We start from the raw sequence: 22,063 nt of genomic DNA on the forward strand, positions 1-22,063 counted from the left end.
CTAAGAGTTTATGGTGTAGTTAAGATCCCTTGCAAAACAGCAGTGGCAAAACCTGCTCGGGATCTGGAGTATAAAGGTAGATTATAATGCTTGGCAAATGTATGCACGGAGCTCCAAGTAGCAGCCTCTAAAATGTCTTTGGTAGCCACTCCTCGTAAGAAGGCTGTAGTAGTGGCTGTAGCCCTTGTGGAGTGAGGCCTGATGTTTTCTGGAGTTGCCTTTCCATGGAAAGAGTAACAAAATCTAATGCAATTTCCTATCCATTTTGAGATTGTCTGTTTTGAAATTGCTTTTCCTTCCATTCCTGTTGCATATGCTACCAGAAGCTGGTCAGTTTTTCTATTGTTCTTGGTTCTGTCCAGGAAGGAGCGCAATTGTCTGTGTACATCCAAAGTATGCAGCAATCTTTCCCCCCTGTTCTGCGGGTTGGGGAAGAATGTTGGTAGGTGTATTGCTTGGTTTAATGATACCCTGGAGATCACCTTTGGCATAAAGGTAGGATTAGTTCTCATGGACACTCTATCCTGATGGAAGATAAGGAAGGGTTGTACTGCCATTAATGCCTGTAATTCAGAAACCCTTCTGGCTGAAGTGATTGCAAGCAGGAAAGCAGTTTTCCAAGATAAGTACTGTAATTCTGCTGTTGCTGCTGGTTCAAAAGGGGAAAGTGTCAACTTTTCTAACACAAAGTTAGAGTCCCATGTAGGCAATGGTGGTTTCCTTGGTGGCTTTACATTTTTAATTCCTCTGAGAAACTGCCTGAGTAGAGGTTGAGAAAAAACTGGAGGATCCATGTTGTATTCTGCTGAAATTGCTGATGCATGAATCTTAATGGAGGAGTAAGACAGACCACTGTGGAAAAGCTCTGCTAAGTATTCCAGGATGCTAGCTATGTTTGCCAATGATGCATCTACACCTTTTGTTGCACTCCAAATGAGATATCTTTTCCATTTTGCTGAATAAGTTTTCCTTGTTGAGGGTCTGCGAGCCTCCAAGATAATGTCTTTAACCCTTTGAAATAAATATGGGTTATTTTGCCTTATATAATGTTCCAAGCAGCTAGTTGCAGTGTTTTCAAGTTTGGATGCAGGATTTTGAAGTTGTTCTGTGTTAGCAGTAGAGGTAGTAGGGGTAGAGGCCATGCGTGTTCCTGGGACATACTCCTCAGTAGTGGGTACCAATGTTGTCTCGGCCAGTCTGGAGCTATCAAGATGATCCTGGGGTGATCTTCTTTGATCTTCAGCAGCACTTTGTGCATCAAAGGAAGAGGTGGGAATGCGTATACTGTCAGGTTTTCCCAACTGAAGGATAGGGAGTCCACCCTCCAAGCAAGTGGGTGGTATGTCCTTGTGCAGAATTTCTTCAATTGGTGGTTGTGTGGGGACGCGAACAGGTCTATTTCTGGCAGTCCCCATTTCCTTGTGATGGTTCTGAAGATGTCTGGATGCAGCATCCATTCGTGGGCATCTGTGGTGGTTCTGCTTAAGATGTCTGCTAGTATATTTTCTTTTCCTGGCAAAAATATGGCTTGGAGCTGAATGTTGAAGCTCAGGGCCAAATTCCAGAGGTCCATTGCCATCCGGCATAGAGGATAAGAATGTGTGCCTCCCTGCTTGTTGATATACCACATAACTGTGGTGTTGTCCGTCCTTATCAGCAAATGACCCTGTTGAAGAAATGGTCTGAATGTCTGAATTGCCTGTTTTACTGCCAGCATTTCTCTTTGATTTATGTGTAGGTTCATCTGGTCTTGAGTCCATAATCCTTGTATGCACTTGTCCACCATGTGTGCCCCCCAACCGAGGTCTGAGGCGTCAGTGGTGATAGTCTGGCTTGGGTGAGGCCTGTGGAAGGGCAGTCCTTTGTTCAATTGACAGGCCTGGGCCCACCACTGGAATTCTTGTTTCAGGCATGGAATTATTGGAATTTGGGTTTCTAGGCTGTGCTTGTGCTGAGACCATAAATTCCTCAGGTACCATTGCAACTTCCTCATATGTAGTCTGGCATGTGGAATTAATATTATGCAGGATGCCATGTAACCCAGGGCTTGCAGTATTTTCCTTGCTGTAAGCTGGTTCTGCGTTGTCAATGCCATGAAATAGAGTGGTAGCTGCTTCTGTTTCTCTGCTGTGAGGAATGCCATCTGGTTTGATGTGTCCAGTTCTGCACCCAAGAAGGTTATCCTTTGGGATGGTATCAGCCTTGACTTTTTTGTGTTGACTGTGTATCCCAGGGCTTGCAGCAGGTGAATAACCTTTTTCAAATCTTTTGTCAATTTGTCTTTGCTGTCCACTTGTAACAGGCAGTCGTCCAGGTATGGATAAATCTGAATTCCCTGAAGCCTGCAATGAGCAATTACTGATGCCAGGCATTTTGTGAATACTCTGGGCGCAGTAGATAAGCCAAAAGGCAATGCTGAGAATTGATAATGCTCTGATCCTGCAAGAAATCTGAGGTACCTTCTGCAATTTGGTCGAATGGGGACGTGCAGGTATGCCTCCTTGAGATCCAGAGTCACCAGCCAAGACTCCTTGCCCAGCATGGGAAGAAGTTGCTGTAGGGTCAGCATTTTGAATTTTGGAACAATGAGATATGTGTTTAGAGCGGACAGATCGAGGATAGGTCTCCATTGGTTTTCCTTTCTTGGTACCAGGAAAAGCCTTGAATAAAATCCTTGTCCTTGTTCCATAGCCGGTACCTTTTCTATAGCTCTCATCCTTAGTAAGTGGTCTATTTGCTGTAGAGCGTTTGTCCTTTGGTTTGGAGGTAGGTTTGGCATTCCTCTCTTCCTTGGAAGAGTATGGAAGTGAAACCTGTAGCCTTTGTCTATTGTCTGTAAAATCCATTTGTCTCCTGTAATGTAATGCCAATTTACTGAAAATAAGGCTAGCTTTCCGCCTAAGGGTGCTCCCAGTTGTTCCCTGGTAGGCGGTTTCAGAGCCAAGTCACTGTGATTGTCCTGTGGAAGTGGTAGTGGCTGGATCTGTGGCAGTACTTCTCTGGCTGTTAGGCTGCCACTGACGTCCCCTGTAGGCACCTCTGGATTGACCTCTGCCTCTAGGGCGCCTATTTCTGCTTCTCTGTCCTCTGGTGGTTTCTGGAAAGGACCAATTCTTGGAAGGCCAGTTCCTACTAAATCTCGGAGGCTGGACCTGTAAGAAATCCTTGACTGTCTGGACAGATTTAGCTTTTTCTTCCACCTTCTTCAACACTTGCTGTGCAGGGGAACCAAACAAACTGTGCTTTTCCATGGGAGCATCTAGAAGCTTTGACTTTACATGGTCTGGTAAGGATTGCTCTTTTAACCATGCATGCCTTCTGATCACTGTACCAGTCATAGCTGATCTAAAGGAAGCCTCCAGTGCATCATAGCCGCATTTTAAGGAATGATTACTGACCTGCTGAGTATTATGCACCAAATCCTGAAAGGACTTACGGTCTAAAGGCTCAGGCGAGGACAGTTTTTTAGTGAGCTGATCTAACAGAAATTCCTGATACTGAATCATGTGGAATTGACAGTTTAAGGCCCTAGCCGAAAGAGTAGCAGAAGTATAAACTTTTTTACCCCATCTCTCCAATGCCCTAGATTCTCTTTCAGAGGGAGGGTTTTTGGCAGAAGCAGCTGCTACAGCTTTGGGGCCCTGTGAAATAGTTTCTGGATCTGCTATAGGAGCCTTATACAAATGATAATGTGTGTCCGGAACCCTGTAGTATCTGTCGGGCTTAGCAGGGGCCGGAGGCAGTGAGTCAGGGGCAGTACAAGCATCATTAAATGCATCATCCACAACTGTAAGTACTGGAGGAATAGCTAAAGGCCTATGTTGTGGTAAATGTAAAAGGTCCTAAGCCTTTTCCTAGAGTCTGAAAAATCCTGGCCCTGCCATTGAAATTGTTCCCTCATAGCATGCAAGGTTTCCCCAAAAGAAAATTCCTCAGGAGGAGAGGCAGAATGTATGGAATCCTCTGCATCAGAGTCCTCATATGGAGAATAAGGGCCTTCTGGAGGATTAGTATTTTCTGAATCATCAGAGGAGTAATCTGAAGAAACTGGCTCAGGGGGCTCTGCTCTAGGCCTCTTCTCTGGAGGTGGGTGAGAGGCCCTGTCAGGGTGAGACTGGGTTCCCCTGATCAAAGAAATGAGATCCTCTGCTAGACTAAGCATTTGAGTATTAGTGCTAGGCCTGTGAGAGGGGGTTTTAGCAGGTATGGCCTTTGAAGATTTAGCTGCTTTGGCCCTGGCAAAAGCCTTAATTGACATGGATGCAGGGGGCCTAGCAGCTCCACGTGCAGGAGTAGATACATCTAAGGGAATAGTATCTGATAAATCCTGAGAAACTGTAAGAGCAGGTGGATTTTCCGTAGCAGATTCAGCCATGCTGGAAGAGGCCTCCGTAGTAGGAGGAATGCTTTCGGCCGAAGGAAGAACCGAGGATTCGGTTTCAGCCGAAACCGGGACACTCGCGGTTGGCTTAACCGTGGTTTCGGCCGAAACCGCGGACCGCGAGTGTCGGTCCTTTTCCTTACGCTTTTTAGCTAAATGTGAAGTCGGAGTTTCCGACGGCATGATATAAGCAAAAGCGGAGCCGAAAAACACCTCTGCAAACTCCGACCGACGTCTAAGTGTTCGTCGGTTGAAGGAAGCACAGGCTAGACAAGCTGCTACGTCGTGGTCTGGGCCTAAACAAGGTAGGCAGTAAGAGTGGAAATCTTTATGAGGTATTTGTTTCCCACAAGTTAAACAGTTATTCACTTTTTCTGACATCGGCTGAGGCAAGAAAGAGTCCCCAACGGGGTACTTAGCTTTTTAGAAGTCTTCGGTAGTAGCAATCTCTGGTTCTGACCGACCGGCACTTGCGAACAGCTTCTGCTTGGGCCACGCGCAAGAAAGACTGAGGAAAATGGCGTCGGCTGATGCCTTTATACCCGCTGAACTGCAGCTATGACGTCGGGTGAAGTGCGACATCAGCCGAGGCCAGACCCAGACTTTGGAATCCGTCCGACCGAAGGGCTGCCTGAGGCCAGGACAACCCATTTGTTAGGACTGCAGATGCATCCTTGAAGGACATCCAAGCTGCCTGTGAACATCCAAGGAATGCAGCTTGTATTCGCTTTTGTTTTCATACTTAGGCAAGAAACTAACACACTCACACGAAGGCCCCAAAAAGACACACACACACACACAGCTACATACCAGCGATGGGGAGGGTAAAAAATAAGTTAAATTAACCCCAAAAAAATATAGATAAAAGGGAAACCTATAATTTTCACACAAGTAAATAAAAATTAAAGTTTTAAAACCCTTAATTAAGAAAATATCAAACTTAGCTTTGGAGCTCTGAAAAATCCAGCCTACACCATGCGCGGCAAACTAGATCTGAGGTCATGTAGGGAGAGAGCAGGGCATTATGGGTGAGGGGAGGAGCTAGGAGCTCGGATCCATAGCTGGATAAACCATGCCGGTTCGGATCCGATATCGGATCCATACCCACAGGTTGCTGACAAATGAATTCTCCTACTTCAGATCATACATTTCAACTATCAAAGTCCAAAAATATATTCAGTGAACCAAGACAATGCCGAGAAGTCAGCCAAACAATCATGTCTCATACAAAGGAAACTTTTAATAAATGTTAGTGTTTTCACAGTACTGATACACTGCTTTTTCAGACATTAAAACACATTTAAAATCTACATACACAAATTCAAAGAAATGCCTCTACGAATCAAAATTAAAATCAATTAAGCATTGCAACCATTCATAAAACAGTTAAAAAGCATCTTAATAATATTGTTGCAAGCTCTACTATGATCAGCTCCATTTAAAGAGAGAGTGCATTATTCTTATTAACTAAAACCTGCCATTTACAGCTAAGCATAAATTATTCTATGAAAATTATATCTCCCTAACTATAAAAATGCATACGTTTTTTCAAGTTTTCAATACTTATTTAAAAAAGAGCCCTGGTTTTAAGAATAGGCTTTAAAGGAGCCCCATCATTCAACCCTTTGCCTACATCTGCTCTTAACCTTATAATCTACCTGGTTTCAGATGTTCCTGTCAGATTTTGTCACCCCCTCATTCATTCATCATAACCTCAACGGCCAAAAACCTGAAAGAATGTGTTGAATCATATGTAATAACATGTTTTGCCACTGCATTTGTAGTGATGCCATTCCCAATACTAACTATAAACATGTTCTCTGACTTTAACCCTAAGCCTCCAATTGTTTTTTCCTATATAGGATGTGGAACATGCACAGCATATGGCCAAATAAACCACATTCAAAGAATTACAATCAGCTTTAACTTTAAAAGTAAATATCCTACTACTATCAGGGTGTTCAAATCTCCCTGAAGAATCAATATACATTCAAGAATTACATTTACTGCAGGGTAGGGTGGCATACGTAACATTTAAGGGTATACTGCTGAACTTATCCTTATGATAGCATAATCATTGTTTCAGAGATTTCCTATTCTTAAATATAAAATTAGACTTCTCACCTACTATATGCGTTATATTGGGGTTATTTGTCAAAATAGCCCAATATTTCTTAGCTACCCCTGTCACCAAATTGTGCTATCCACTTCAGCCTTGGACAAGTTCCTGGAGGACCTGAGCAAAGAACTAGTAGACATTGGCCTGGAGTGCTTACATGGCACCTCCTGCAGAAAGGGAGCAGGAGGTGGTCAAGTACATATCAGATCCGGAGACTACCGGGATGATCAGATCCAAGGAGATTTTGCTTTCAAGGTAGTAGGATCTGCGGGGGAGTCTGATATGACTTCTTTAAAATTTTGGATGATAGCTCGGAGGATGGAGTAGAATTTGGAGATGGATCTGGAGACCTTTTCCTGGTATTCTTGTCTTTGGAAATAAGAGTCAAGCTTTCCTTTGTCTGACCTCTTGGAGGGGATTTCAGTGTCTGACCTCTTGGAGGGGATTTCAGCCCCAGCTGAAATAGAAGAGGAGGAAGAACAAAGCAGGCCTTTCAAATCTAATTTACTCCTTCTGTCAGCTACTGCTCTAGCATTGAAGCTAGCACAAATGGAACACACTGAATCCAAATGAGTAGCACCCATGCAACACGCATTCTCTGTGGACATTTGAACTGGGGATCTTGTGCCCACATGAAATACATTTTTTAAATTCAGCTGGCTTACCTACTTTAATTACAAACGACAAAGTGCTTAAGTCAATGAAAAATAACTGAAAAGATGGTTGTAACATTTTTTTTTAGGCAAGAGAGATAACCAACAATGGTATAATGAAGTACCCTGTAATGGGTAGAAAGGAAAGGCCACGGTATCAAAAACGGTACCAGAGAAAAATATTGAAGGTTCAGTAAAAAGGAAAGGGTAAAGACCTGAAGATTAGAAACAACTCCAAAAGTAAACGAAGACAGGTGAAGAAGCTCAAAGGATAGTGTTATTTGTAAATTAAAAGGAAATAACTCGCTACTTTGTGAAAAAAATACCACTAGCTTGAGAGAGTGTGGCTCCCCAATAGCTTGAGAGAGTGTGGCTCTGTGTTTGAAGCAATATGGCAAACTATATCAGAGATATGTTAGGCTGGCAGGGCATTGTGGGAAAAGGGAGGAGTTAGAGAGTTGGATCTCAAGATCTGGAAGAAGCAGCCAAGTCGGATCTGAAACCCATCTGTTGAGGAATGAAAGAAAATGTCATCATCAGATCCCCTATTAATAACTCAGAACAAATAATGCCCTAACATTCCTCAGACCAACTTTTTTAACCCCTGCTGTGAGGAAACTTTACTTAGAGCAAACTACTGGAACAGTTTGTCTGTGGAAGTAACCTAGTAGAAAAGATTTCAAGTCTTCTTAACTGAGCTGCAAAACCTTCTCAAAGTGAAAAAAGTTACGTACCCACCGTAACATTCTGTGTAGCAGGATCCTGTGCAGCTCTCGGATCTTTCCTGAATCAAAAGATTGGGGCAGGTGGGTGGGACGCTGAGGAAGAATAAAAATAGACAACACAGATGGAACGTTACATTAAGTACATAACTTTTTATCGGATGATGAACTTTTCATTCATTCTCAACTGATGAGACAGTCTCCAGCTACTGTAAACTTGGGAGGCCCACATGGAAGGATATTCCAGAGTACTGCAGACCCAAAGGCTGCTGTGTTCCTGGAAATCAAATTAATTTGTAATGAGCAATAAAGATGTGACAATTAGTCCAAGCTGCAGCTGCACAAACGTCATCTAAGGAAGCCCTTGACCAAAAAGCAAAAGAAACTGCCATAGACCTTGCAGACTGAGCTCTAGGGGGCTTGGGTAAGGATCATTTTTTTTTTATTGTTTTTTTACCGTAAACAGAAGAAATACATTCAGTTAACCATATAGCAAATGTAACTTTGGATACTGGTTTGCCTGATCTGTTAGGAAAAAGAGAACAAAATAACTGATCAGATTTCCTGAAGTCTCTGGTTCTGTAAAGATAAAAGCAAAGTTGTCTATGCACATACAAAAGGTGGAGCATATATTCTCCCTTATTTGAAAAGTTATGAAAGAAAACTGGCAGATTAATGACCTGGTTTATGTTGAGGTCAGAAGCTACCTTAGGCAAGAAAGATGGATTTGTTCACAAAGACGCCCCCCCACCCCCGTCTTTGTGAAAAAAACAGATAGGGAGATTTAGAAGATGCAGCCTGGAGTTCAGATACTCGTTGCGCTGATGAGACAGTCATCAGAAAAATGGTTTTCCAAGACAAAGGCCATGCGCCCAGAGAATCTTCTTGACCACCCTTCTTCACATCATTTGTGAGGCTTCTGGTCAAGCAAGTTGATAACGCCAATGGTGACTTCGGTCTCTTCAGGAAAAAAGGTATTCTGGATGGCACAGGGTCAATGGAAAGAGTACAGAGTCCTAGGCAAAGACTGAATCGGTTTGAAGGGGCTCCTCAAGGGATTCAACAGCAAACAATCTGACCTATCCTTCAGAGCACAGAGGCTCAGATCTTGAGGAGACCCTGAAGTCTTCATTCTGAAAAAAACCTTAGGATCCGACAGCTTAGCCATCTTTGGAGAATGCTCAGATGGAAACTTTGGAGCAGAAGGCTGCTGCTTCTCCTTGCCTGAAGTTCTAAAGGACAGGGAGAAAGCTGGGCTAAACTGTTCAGACTTGCAAGAATCTCTCTTCTTATGTTTTCTGTCAGAACCAGAAACGGCCATCCCAAAAGGGGAAGGCAACATACCTTTTAGAAAACTGATTATGACGTTCGAGGGCCCGGTGGTTGAATGCTTTACAAATGTCACATTCCTCCTGTTAAGTGGAGTAGGCCTAGACAATAAACACAGAGTTCATGTGAGTCACTTAAGGGAATTTTGTGACCACATTTGGAGCACTTTTTAAGCCAGCTGGCTTATCCATCTTCTCAGCCATACAGGAAAAATTAAATTAACAAGAATAGCTTTTAAGGGAAAAAAAAAAGGGGGGGGGATACTAAACAGTAACAAAGAAAGGTGGGTAAGCAGAAAAAAAGACTACTAATGACAGTAAGTCAAGAAGTACCTCAGTACAAGTTAGAAACATCAAAACTAGAAAAAAGGACAGGGAGAAGACTACGCAGATAACGTTTAAGCCTGTTTACAAAAAAAGGTTGTAAAAAATAGCAAAACAGCAAAAAATCCACTTAACTGCCAGATACCTAACAGAAGGACCACGTCTTCGCGAGGCAGCAAACAAGATCTGAGGTGATTGGGAAAGAGGCACTATGGGTAGAGTCAAGTCCTCAACAGCTTTTTGGTTCCCACGAATTGTTGCAATGGCAGTCTCAGATCCTAGGGTTTGGATCTGAACCCATATGCAAGGATAAAATGCAACTGACAACAGATCAAATTTTAAAACTGGCAATCACTCCTTTTGTCTCAATTAAGAAACATAGTTAACATCTTGCTTGCATTCACAGTGACCACTCACCCATCATGTTTAACACCTATTTTTAAAAACTTCCTCTTGAACAAACTTCATTTAGATCTATTCTCCTCAACAAAATTGCCAGGGGCCAATGCAAGATGCTACCAAACTATCAGGTAACAGTCAAAGCAAATTTCCTATAACTGCAAAATGGCACAAGCCATAACAATCATGGTGGACGACGACAGAACTAAAAACCTTATTAAAGCTTAAGGGACACACACTGATCTCACAGGAAAAAGATCCCCAAAACACCTCACTTATGTCGCATTTAACTACTGAGCTACTTAGCCAACAAAGTTATTTGAGGGCAAAAATCTACCTTCACCTGATCCCATCTACCAACCACTACCTGTTAAACCCAAGCATTTTGTGAAACAAATTAATCAAGTAATTTAAAGAACACACATCCTCTAACATTATCCACTGCTACAATAACCAATTCGCTGCCAAATGCCTCTTGTCGAATTCCCAGATTTTTACTTCACAAATAAATATTCCAAATGAAAACACCCACTACCCCCCTAAAATCTACCGGAAATAAATTAAGACGACAGAAGCTGAAGACCTTCTTGGAAAAGTGCTAAACAGATGATCCAAAAAGTATTTGATTCCTAGGAATCTTAGTTGCTAAAATCCTACCAAGATCACATTAGTTCAAACTGAGCAATTTATATGTAATACTGGAATGAAAGAAAATACATGCAACGTGAAAATAGAAGAAATATGGTTTGCTTTCTTCTCTGTTACTGTATAGGTACCAATGCCACGTTTTAAAAAAATGTCACATTTGACTATGTATAAAAGAATCACATTACTTTTTCTTTACAACCACATTTTTTTTTCTGCATCTTTTTGCCCCATACACTGCTGACCATCAAGCCTCTTCCAGTCTCACTCAGCCCATTCATTCCTTGGTGGTTGGTATGAGCATTTATGTTACTGCACTACTATCTGCTCATTCTCTTTCCTCTGCACATACCAAAGAGGGCTACTGTGACTGGCTTGAGTGTGCCAAGCCCATATCCTCCTCATCCACTGCTACTGTAATGCAAGCCTCTGTTTGCAAGGAGTCTGTCTGACTGAGAGCCACATTATGTCTGCACAGGACTGGTAAGCTGGCATGAGTTGCTTTACTTCCCTCACCCCTGCCTCTATAGGCACCAGAGTGTTGTGATGCTATACAAGGCTAACTTGACTGCAGACAGGATTTTACTCATCTTTGCAATTCAGCAGAGATGCAAAAAAGGCATTTGTAACTGCAGAATAACAGAGATCAAGGTCATACAGCTGCATGAGACAGCAAACTTACAGATAGCAAAGGGTATGATTACACTTACAGGGACTGCCCCTTCCATTTAAAAAGAATACCCCAGAAGAGTAAAAGGCATCCTGGAGGCTTCAATCACCTCTATGATGCCCAGTGGAAGGTCTTGCACAGAGTCTAAATGAACAGCTACCCCTTGAGATGGAAATGACTTACCATAAGTATGTGTGTGTGTGTGTAGGGGGGAGGGGTCACTTCCATGGCATTTACGGAGACAGTTTCTTGTATGGCCAGGGACCTTAAAGCATACCCTTCTTGGCTAGTAAGGGACACTCAGGATGTGCACGTGCCATTTTTTTTTCTGCTGAATTTTGGGATAAGATAAAGGATTGGGAGGGGACAGTGGTAAACACTCAAGTCCTCCCTGCTATGGGAAAGAACACTTGCACCATCACTCTCACCACCGCTGCCTAGCTGAAGAATGCTGGAGAACAAATTCTCACAAACTGCAAACAGGCTAATCTCCAGGGTGTCCCAATCAAATACCTTGAATAAACAGGGCTCCCACATTCTAAGATACAGAAGAGGGAAATAGCTGAGAGAATTTGTGAGCATACGGACTTCCTTATAGATATGAACAGCTGCCAAAATGAAGCTCTGGTCAATGACCCAATGCTAAATTAGTAGTGGCTCTCTGAACAGGGTATACAAAATGCATGATGTCCTGTTTGCCTATGCACCACATGAGGGCCTTATCGCCCAACTGAAGTAGGACAACTTCTGGTCTTAAAAACACCTAGAGATTTCAGGGTGCGGGAATAACAGAACACAGCAATGATTGGTTGGCTTACCTGAAATACATGGACTTTAGGGAAGGGTACTTACCCTGAACAAAGGAAGAGCCAGATGGCGTCTCCAACTCACTACTGAAGTGCTTGTCACAAAGACCCATGGCTGATCCTGTTGTTGAAAGTAAGGAAACACCCACACGAAGAACGGAAGGATCTGTATACGCCATATGCAAAAAGTATAACAGCTAAAAGCACCCCTATCAATAAATGCAAATGCAGCATCCTTTGATATGCAAACAGACCTGCCATCAAGGCTGCCAACAAAGCTACAACTTTCTAGGTCCAATAAATGGGCAAAAAAAAAAAAAAAACTCAGTGTTAAATGGCCCATATGAACAGAATCCACTGAGCTAGGATGCCAGAAGAATACTCTATAGAGACCCAAAGAACTGTAAACACAGGATCTTTCAAGTCAAAAAAGGCCTCCACCACTGCAGCTAGAAACCTGGCAAACATACTGAGCAGAGAACAAACTGCAAAAACCATGAACTTAAAGCCCAACTACAGTAAACCAGAGGAAACTTCTGTGTCACACATCCAAGACAAAGTCTGGTAAAATGTGGGCCATAATGTCAAGCAACACCATTCATCCATCCTATTGCAGGAGAGAAATGATGCAGGAGAACAACTATCAGAAACTGAAGCACCACATATAGATCAGAGTGTGTGTACCTTTAAGAGCTATTCTAGTCTATGGGCACATGCATTCAAGTACTGAGCGCACTCAAGCAAGTGTGTCATTTTGAGAGAGCAGCCAGAGTGAAAGCTTGTGTGTGTGTGTGTGTGTGTGTGTGTGTGTGTGTGTGTGTGTGTGTGTGTGTGTGTGTGTGTGTGTGTGTAGAAGTCAGTAAGTTAATTCATTTTAGTTTAATCTTCCAGTCATCCATCCTGATATGTTTGTGTGTAATAAACTAAACACTCAGCCTTATTGCCTTATTTGAATACACAAGACAAGCGACATCACAACTAAGCTGATCTCATCTAGGTCCAAGAGGGGAAGATGTCTCAACCTCTTGGGAACAGAAAGACAGGAACAGAACCCCTTTGTTTTTCACTAATGACAGGCTCCAAGTCCCCTCTGTGGAGCGGTCTGTGTCTGCATGGTCATTCAGCACAAATCTTTTTGGGAGAAACTAATATGCAACCACCTGTGACCACCTGATCTGTGTTACTAGTTCTCCAAGCTAGGACAACTTTAGACAACATGCCTCCCTCCAAAGATGGCCCTGCTGAGTAGACAAGACTGGAGTTGAGCAGAGGTATCCTTCTACAAGTCATCATGGGGACGCCTGGGACCCTGTCTTACCATACAAAGGGGCTGCTGCTTTCTCCTCTGCCAGACACAAACATCTCAACTGGAGGAAAAAGAATTTAAATATCACAATGACCCACCATTGTGTTCAATGCCCAACTGATTAGCTGAAGATTTTCAATCATGTACTGGAAACCCTTCTTTAAAAAAGACACTACCCCAGAAGACTTTCAAATGCTCTTAAGGTCAGCAGTAAAGGAGGGGAAAGGCTAACCCACACTACCAAAAGCATATTTCTGAACCTGCTGCCAAAGACAGAGAGTCACCACAAATATCCTCTCTACTTTAATATGAAGCAAAGTATCAAAACAATGTGCAACAATTAAGTTACTAGCAATTTATCCAGTGATAAATTTCTGAATAAAGGTAGTTTAAATGACAACCCAAGTCAGAAAAAAAAAATGAAATGTAAAGCACTATACTGTAACTTACACGTCTGCAAACTTGTACATAGCAGCTCAAGTACATATATTCTTATGACGCAAATAGTCAGTGCATAATCTTACTAGCAAATGTAACAAACAGAAAGTGACTAATGAAGTGTTTCACTTCCAAGACCCCTCCATACCTTAGCCTTACTATAAAGCCACTATACTTTTGAAAAGCGAGTGATCCAATAATAGGTAATGCAACTTGTCTCCCTCGATTTCAAAGACACAGTGACCTTGGACCACCCCACAATTCATCATTATGTGCAAATTTATCATCTCACCCCACTGTCAAGCAAAACATTAGCAAATGCCAATTAGAGCCATTATGCTCAAACTACTCTGGCACAAACTCAGGTGATGATGGACAGCAAATAAAATATGCAGCCAATAAAACCTTAAATGAAGTTAAGAAATCTCAAGTCAAGTACTAATCAGGCACAAAGCTCATACAAATGCCAGTCTTAGGTGGAAGGGGAGAAAGAGAGAAGCAAAAACCAGCATTCTTATAACAGACCACTGAAAACCACAACAATTCATCAGTGGAATTTAGAACAATTTATATACATTTTAGACTGCGATGCAGATGAATCATGGCTACAACCCCCCATCACAAGCATTTAACATTCCAAAGTGCAATGTGCTGACTTCACAAAACTAGCCAGACAAATTCAAAACTAATGGGATGTATTCTGAAATCAGTGGCTCACATACAATCTGAAAATCACAACTGTGAAATGGTCTACTTAACAAGGAACTTACCAGCTTTTGTATCTGAGAACAATGAAGAATAACAAATTCACTGCTAAGAAGCAATCCATAAAGCAAATGATTGCTGCCAAGCAGCATTTAAGAAAAAGGCAGACGAGTAGGTGGTAAATCCCAAAAGAAGCTCAAACTAGACTCAATGCAATCTCAAGTTTCAATCTGAGCATAAAACTGCCAACTGACCCACAGCCAGTCTGAAGCAAAATTAAAATAAACATCCAGTTAGTTCTAAAGACCAACTTAAGTTGGAAAGTAAAAGGCATGGAGCATAATGCTTCCAAAGTGTGTTCAGTGGCAGTCGCCTACCAACATCTTTGATAAAGTCCTATACTTATGAGTACACTGTGCGACAGTACTTCACAAACATTCCTGAGACTTTGTCTAAAACATTCTACATTCATTGAGGTCTGCCAGCTTTATAATATGCTGGCCAATGAAGAAGAACTGAATCTGGAATGGAGAGAGACAGTTAAAGACCAAATTGCCAACACCCTCATGCTTACCCTATTGACACAGACTTTGGCTCCTTTCCAGGCAGCAAGACAGAAGAGTGATGTGATTTTCAGAATCTAAGATGGACTGATGACATCCTGTATAAACAGACTCTAGGATACTTACTCAAAAGGACTTACCTCTCTCATCAGTGTTTAGAGGAAACACCAAACCTTTCCAAGTTAACAGCAATTGAAGCAAGGCAACACTGGCACAAAAATAGCATATTTCAAGAAGTTCCACTATAGATGAAGTGACCCAAACCTCCTCATCCTTCCACGTAACTAACCACGTCTGGGGTTAAGGCACATGGAGTAACAGGACATTCCACTGTAGATCCCATGAGCCACAGTCTCCCCCCAAGGGAGGGGATACCAGGAGCTCAGCTATATGAACAAGGAATCTCATCACTATCAATGAATTAATGCAATTCTGAACACTCAATACCCTATTGTAGAGGGAAGTTTAGGTGGATTGAGAAATCCTTCCACCTCACAATTTTATCAAAAGGTGACCTGAAATCACTCGCAATGCATGGCAAACAGTAACAACCTACTGAAAGGGCACAACAGCTCAAGGAAATGCATGTCACATGCAGTACCTAAGAAATGCATGTACTTGGCCTGCCACAGGCATCAAACCATTCTCCTCCATAACAGAGCAGTTCCTACTTTGAGAAGACCCATCATACATCTAACACTACAAGCATGTTCAGCATTTGGGACACCCTTCTGGACAAAAATGGCACAGCAGGACCTGTGAAAATCTCTCACACCAAACCACGAAAATCTAGCTCAACCTGGAAGCAAGCCAAAATATACCTACCAGATCCTGTGTTCAAACAGCTTTTGCTAGAGGATTTGAGCTCTCTATGACAGTCGTCTATATATAGTCATACTTCTGACATGAATATGGAAGGGTTAAATGAAGAGACTCAATGATGTCCTGCTTTCAGCAGTCAAGAAGAGATGCAATGCATCAGATTCACTTGCTCATCACTATAATATGAGTGATCCCAAGACACCCCCCCCTTGTCAAAAAGGAATATGACTCAACAGGAACAGATTTGTCATAAGAGCAGATGATGAAGTAGGGAAACTTTGAGCAATGTATGGCTTCTAGAGCATTAACATTCCCCTATTTGACAGCACTCCAAAAACAGACAGAAGCCTCTCCTGCAAGACCCTGTTCTAAACACTCTCCATATCTCCTTCCTCGCACTGATTTAAGCACTGAGATGCTCTGCTTCTACTGCAGATGGCAAGGGTTAAATTTCTGAAACTGCTGCCAATACATCAGATTGTGCTTTTTCTCCAAGCAATTTCCAGGCCTCCACTGAAAATGGTTTCTTGTGACCCAGTAGGATTTTCCCAGTAAACAAATGTCAATAAATACAGACAGTGCTGATCTGATGGCCACAGCCATTTGGAAGGTATAATCCTTTTAGTTGTTGAACAAGGGACCTTTTATACATTAGGATTACATCTCAAATGTGTAAGTGGCAAAAACCTACGATAGTATGTTTTAGAAATTATACGTGCCCTCTCCCATCTGGTGTGTCATGCCACATACTGAACATGGAAATCACAAAAAATGTTGAAATCTGCCAATCTCGGGATAAGAGGAAATCCCAGTATTCACTGCAAAAGATGTTTTTAGAAGAGCCCCCACCCCATATTTTAACATAACTACTCCCAGACAATACCATGCAACCCACACCAAGAATGCAACAAATAAAATGTGAACAGTTACTCCACCTCCAAAAGTCCCAAAAATAGCCAGACTTCTGTAAGAAAAAAATGTTTTAAAGACTATTACACCTTTTGATGGTGGCTTTGAAAAATAAATCTATACCCAAGTGCTGCATGCTAATGCACTGCTTGCAACTTCAAGTAATCAAGGGTGGCAACTGTAGGCAGTACTGAACATGCCATTCATCACGTCTAAAAACAGCTCTAGCTCAATAAAGCTGCTAGAAATGTCTGGCAATACCAACATCTCAGAATCAACAGATGTAATATAAAAGACTGTCTGGTAGCTAAGACGGTCTGGTAGCTCAGTAAATGTTCCTCTCTTAGTTGCTGCTTAATACTATGACTAGATCCGTAAGAAAAGGAGACTACTGCACATGAATTCAGACAGCACAGCAGCATCTGAAAAGTCTCAGTGGTGGACATGAACAAAATATAACGTGCTTCAGTCATGATCCTTAAGAATCAAGAGAAAGGAAATACATCTCCAGGAGACTAAGATCTTTAGCAAGTCTTTTTACCTGTATGATCTTAAGGCAGGTGAGTTTCTGGTCCACAGTTTCTATCCGAACCATCAGTCTTGCTAGACTGACAACCTGATTCTGGTCAGACAGACCCTCTCCATTCTCCAACAGTGCCTCCAATTCCCCATCAACCTGTTACAAGAAAGTTTACATAAAAAGAACACATTTTTACATAAAACACCACACAAACTTAAAGCAATGAACCAACTTCAACTGCAAAGTCAGTTATAATACAGAAGAAATGCAATTTGTAATGTGCAAATAAAAGGAAAGGCAGACTTTGTAGGACATATTAACCTATAAGATACCTTAAGTCTACAGTATATCCTGCAAAAAATGGATGTCAATTTCTAATCACAAATGCCAAACTTTAAAAATTCAGGTAATTCAAGTTATTATTATAAACTAAGTAAAATCAGAGTAAATTTCACTTTGAAAACAGTTACACTACTACTTTCGCGCTCTAAACCTGCTCCGGACTACAAGATGTAAACGCACCTATATTACAATGAGCAATGGGTGTTAACCTGTCATTATGAGGAGGTAAGTTATTACAGGAGCATTCAGACCCAAACCATTGTCCTTTTCAAGGACTGTGCCAGACAGCCCGAACAGTAAATGAATTTGGAACTCTGTGTTCATGAGTAAATTAATCTCAATTTGAAAAACATGCTTGTTTGTGGCATGGCTGTCAATGAAAGAAGAGATGAGATAAAGCAAAAATTCAAAACAGGGAAATTTCTCAGTATGAAAGGACTTTAGTCTTCTGCTCACTATACATTCACATTCCCAAAACTATGCACACTCATAACATAACAGTACCGTTTCATTTTGTGAATCGCAAGCTGAATGCAATTTGTCTTGGTTAAGGCCCAGAATACAAATCAACTACAATCGAGAGTGGCTACAATGGAGCGCAAGATCAGCAAGCCTAGACTGACAACTCAAGAGAATTTTCAACCACTGCAGTGGCTACTAGTGTCTTCCACATTTAAGAATTAGGAGAGTTAAATGAAAAGATGGAACTACAAACCGCACAAAAAAAGTAAACATCAGTTACAAAAGTTGATAGGCAAATAGAAGGAAATATGTGATAACAGGTACAGAAGTGAATAAAACACAGCAGGATCTGAAACACTACAGTAGACTGCTTCACAATTACTTTGACACAAATAAAGGTGCATTACTCCAAAAGAAACTGAAGGCTGTTCTAGTAAACCAGCTCTGCGGTGCAAAGATATAATGATCTAACTGTATTTACTACTGGAGATAAGTGGCTGATTAATACTTGTAGGCACAGGAAAAAAAATGAGGAGAGGAGGTAGATGTGAGAGGAAAGGGAGAGAGAGTTCCAGTCTATTGCAATGTTGACACCTGGTTTGTGTCACAGCAAAGCAGTACTGAATAGTACAATGGGCGCTCTTAACTGCCAAACTGTGTGACTGCTGTAAAAGCACACAGCACAAGATAGACCAGAACTGGAGAACCTGTGGGACAGTTATGAAGTACACAATACCCCATCTCTCAAAAGAGGATGGTCATGACCTCCAGCTCTCATCTCCTTTACCCAAGCCGATGTCTGATCTCTGGAAAAGGATGAACGAGTGAGTGAACAGCAGATGTCAAGCAAGACTGATACAGAATGGAAGGAAAAATGACATATGGAAAAAATGACTATTAAACAGCAGATCTGAAGTGATGTTTCCAGTAAATACCAGAAATCCGATATGCAGAAACTAGAACAATGTGGACAGGAAATATACAGTAGTTAAATTTCATCTTTACTACAAATCTTACAACACAATAGCAAACACACAGAAGCAAACAGTTACTGTACAATTTAATTATGTAAACAGTTGTAAACCCTTAAAGAATTAACCCTTGAAAATGCTAAGGTGATACAAACCCAATCTGGAATACAACACAGGCAAACAATGAATAAAGTACAGTTTTGTACCTACCATAAATGTAGATGTCTGAACTGGATAGCATCTGCAGTCATAACAACTGGGTTGTCCTGTCGTCAGGCAGCCCTTCAGTCGGCCGGATTCCAAAGTCCGGGTCCGGCTTCGGCTGATGTCGCACTTCACCCAACGTCATCTCTGTTGGTCTTCGGGTATAAAGGCATCAGCTGACGCCATTTTCCTCAGTGTTTCTTGCCCCAGATGCCAGTTGCCCTCTTGAAGGCTAAAATTTGGATAAATGCCAATGTTTCCAAAAAGATAGAGGTAAACACAAAAATAAGCATGTATGTACATATATACAAACAAATACACCATAAAAGACTCCCCCCCACCAGCTAGCTATTAGGAGGGTAAACACCCTAGGAGTACCACAGAGGGGAAGGAGGGAGGGTAATCCTGACTGCAGATGCTATCCAGTTCGGACATCTACATTTATGGTAGGTACAAAACTGTACTATGTCCTTCATGGATGCATCTGCAGTCATAACAACTGGGTAGAATACCATAGCCAACTAGGGAGGAGGAAAAATTAGATTATGGTGTGTTTAGGATCCCTTGCAGTACAGCAGTGGCAAACCCTGCTCGGGATCTGGAATATAGAGGCAAATTATAATGCTTGGCAAATGTATGCACGGAGGTCCAAGTAGCCGCCTCAATAATGTCTTTGGTTGCCACTCCTCGTAAGAAGGCTGTGGTAGTGGCTGTTGCCCTTGTAGAATGAGGTCTTATGTTCTGTGGAATTGGTTTTCCATGGAAGGAGTAACAGAAACGTATGCAATTTCCTATCCATTTGGAGATTGTCTGTTTGGAAATAGCTTTTCCTTCCCTTCCTGTTGCATAGGCTACAAAAAGCTGGTCAGTTTTTCTGCTACTTTTTGTTCTGTCCAGGTAGTAGCGTAGCTGTCTATGTACATCCAAGGTATGCAGTATTCTTTCCCCTCTGTTTTGTGGGCTGGGAAAGAAGGTGGGTAGGTGGATTGCCTGGTTTAAAGACACTCTGGATACCACCTTAGGCATAAATGTAGGATTAGTCCTCATGGACACTATCTTGGTGGAAGATTAGGAAGGGCTGTACTGCCATTAGGGCCTGAAGTTCAGAAACCCTCCTGGCTGAGGTTATTGCCAGTAGGAAAGCAGGTTTCCACGATAGATGCTGTAGGTCTGCTGTTGCTGCTGGTTCAAAAGGTGATAGTGTCAACTTTTCTAGCACAAAATTCAAGTCCCAAGCTGGCAATGGTGGTTTCCTTGGAGGTTTTACATTCTTGATTCCTCTGAGGAACTGCCTGAGTAAAGGATGTGAAAAGACAGGTGGATCAAAGCTGTATTCTGCTGATATAGCTGATGCATGTATCTTGATGGAGGAGTAGGACAGGCCTGTATGTAGAAGTTCTGCCAAATACTCCAGAATGTTAGGCATATCTATGTTTGACACATCTTTTCCTCTTTCAGTACTCCAAATGACAAACCTTTTCCATTTTCCTGCATAGTTCCTTCTTGTTGAAGGTCTGCGAGCTTCAAGAATAATATCTTTAACTCTTTGGGAAAGTTCTGGATTAGCTGCTGCTATGTGATGTTCCATGCAGTCAGTTGCAACGTTTTTAGGTTTGGATGCATGATGCTGTAGTTGTTCTGAGTTAACATCAAAGGCATCAGGTATTGGCCACATATTGTTCGAGACATGCTCCTCAGCAGTGGGTACCAGTGTTGTCTTGGCCAGTTTGGAGCTATCAGGATTATCCTTGGGCGTTCTTCCTTGATTTTTAGTAATACCTTGTGTATCAAGGGAAGAGGTGGGAATGCATATGCTGTTAGGCCTTTCCAGCTGAAGGAGAGCGAATCCACTTTCCATGCCAGTGGGTGGAATGTCCTTGTGCAGAATTTTTGAGCTGGTGATTGAGAGGGGAAGCGAATAGATCTATCTGAGGCATTCCCCATTTCTTTGAGATGGTCTTGAAGATGTCCGGGTGTAGCATCCATTCGTGGGCATCGGATGTGGTTCTGCTTAATATGTCTGCTAGAGTATTCTCCTTTCCGGTACAAATATTGCCTGTAACTGGATGTTGTAGCTGAGTGCCAGGTTCCACAGCTCCAAAGTCATTCTGCATAGGGGGCATGAATGAGTGCCTCCCTGTTTGTTGATGTACCACATGACTGTGGTGTTGTCTGTCCTTATCATCAACTGGCCCTCTGAGAAATGGTCTGAACTTTTGGATTGCCAGTTTTACTGCCAGCATTTCTTTTAGGTTGATGTGCAGGTGAAGTTGATCCTGCGTCCACAATCCTTGCACGCATTTGTCCAGCATGTGGGCCCCCCATCCTAGGTCTGAAGCGTCTGTTGTGATGGTCTGGTTTGCTTGACATCTGCGAATGGGTAGACCTGGGTCTGAATGGCATGCTTGAGCCCACCATAGGAACTCCTGTTTTAAGCATGGAATTAGTGGAATTTCTGTTTCTAGGCTGTGCCTGTGTTGGGACCATAAATTCTTTAGGTACCACTGTAGTTTTCTCATATGTAGTCTGGCAAGTGGGACCAAGATTATGCATGATGCCATGAAGCCCAAGGCCTGCAGTACTTTTCTTGCTGTTAACTTGTTCTGTTTTGTTAGAGCCAAGAAGTAAAGAGGGAGTTCTTTTTGTTTTTCTGCAGTTAGGAATGCCATTTGTCTTACTGTGTCCAATTCAGCCCAAGAATGTCCTTGTTTGGGATGGTATCAGCCTTGATTTTTGTAAATTGACTGTGTATCCCACTGCTTGTAGCAAGTAAA

General features: G+C 42.1%; 1 protein-coding gene across 1 annotated transcript in view; it reads right to left on the reverse strand.

Moving 5' to 3' along the window:
* The window catches only part of SETD2 (SET domain containing 2, histone lysine methyltransferase), a 3,532,865-nt gene that overhangs the window by 1,688,087 nt on the left and 1,822,715 nt on the right, over positions 1-22,063 (reverse strand). The window contains exon 15 of the mRNA XM_044066027.1: positions 17,332-17,466. Coding sequence (XP_043921962.1) covers positions 17,332-17,466 — 135 coding nt within the window. The remainder of the gene's footprint in view (positions 1-17,331; positions 17,467-22,063) is intronic.

The sequence above is a fragment of the Protopterus annectens genome, chromosome 3.part0 (assembly GCF_019279795.1).
Source record: "Protopterus annectens isolate FY-2018-M chromosome 3.part0, PAN1.0, whole genome shotgun sequence".
Classification (NCBI taxonomy): domain Eukaryota; kingdom Metazoa; phylum Chordata; order Ceratodontiformes; family Protopteridae; genus Protopterus; species Protopterus annectens.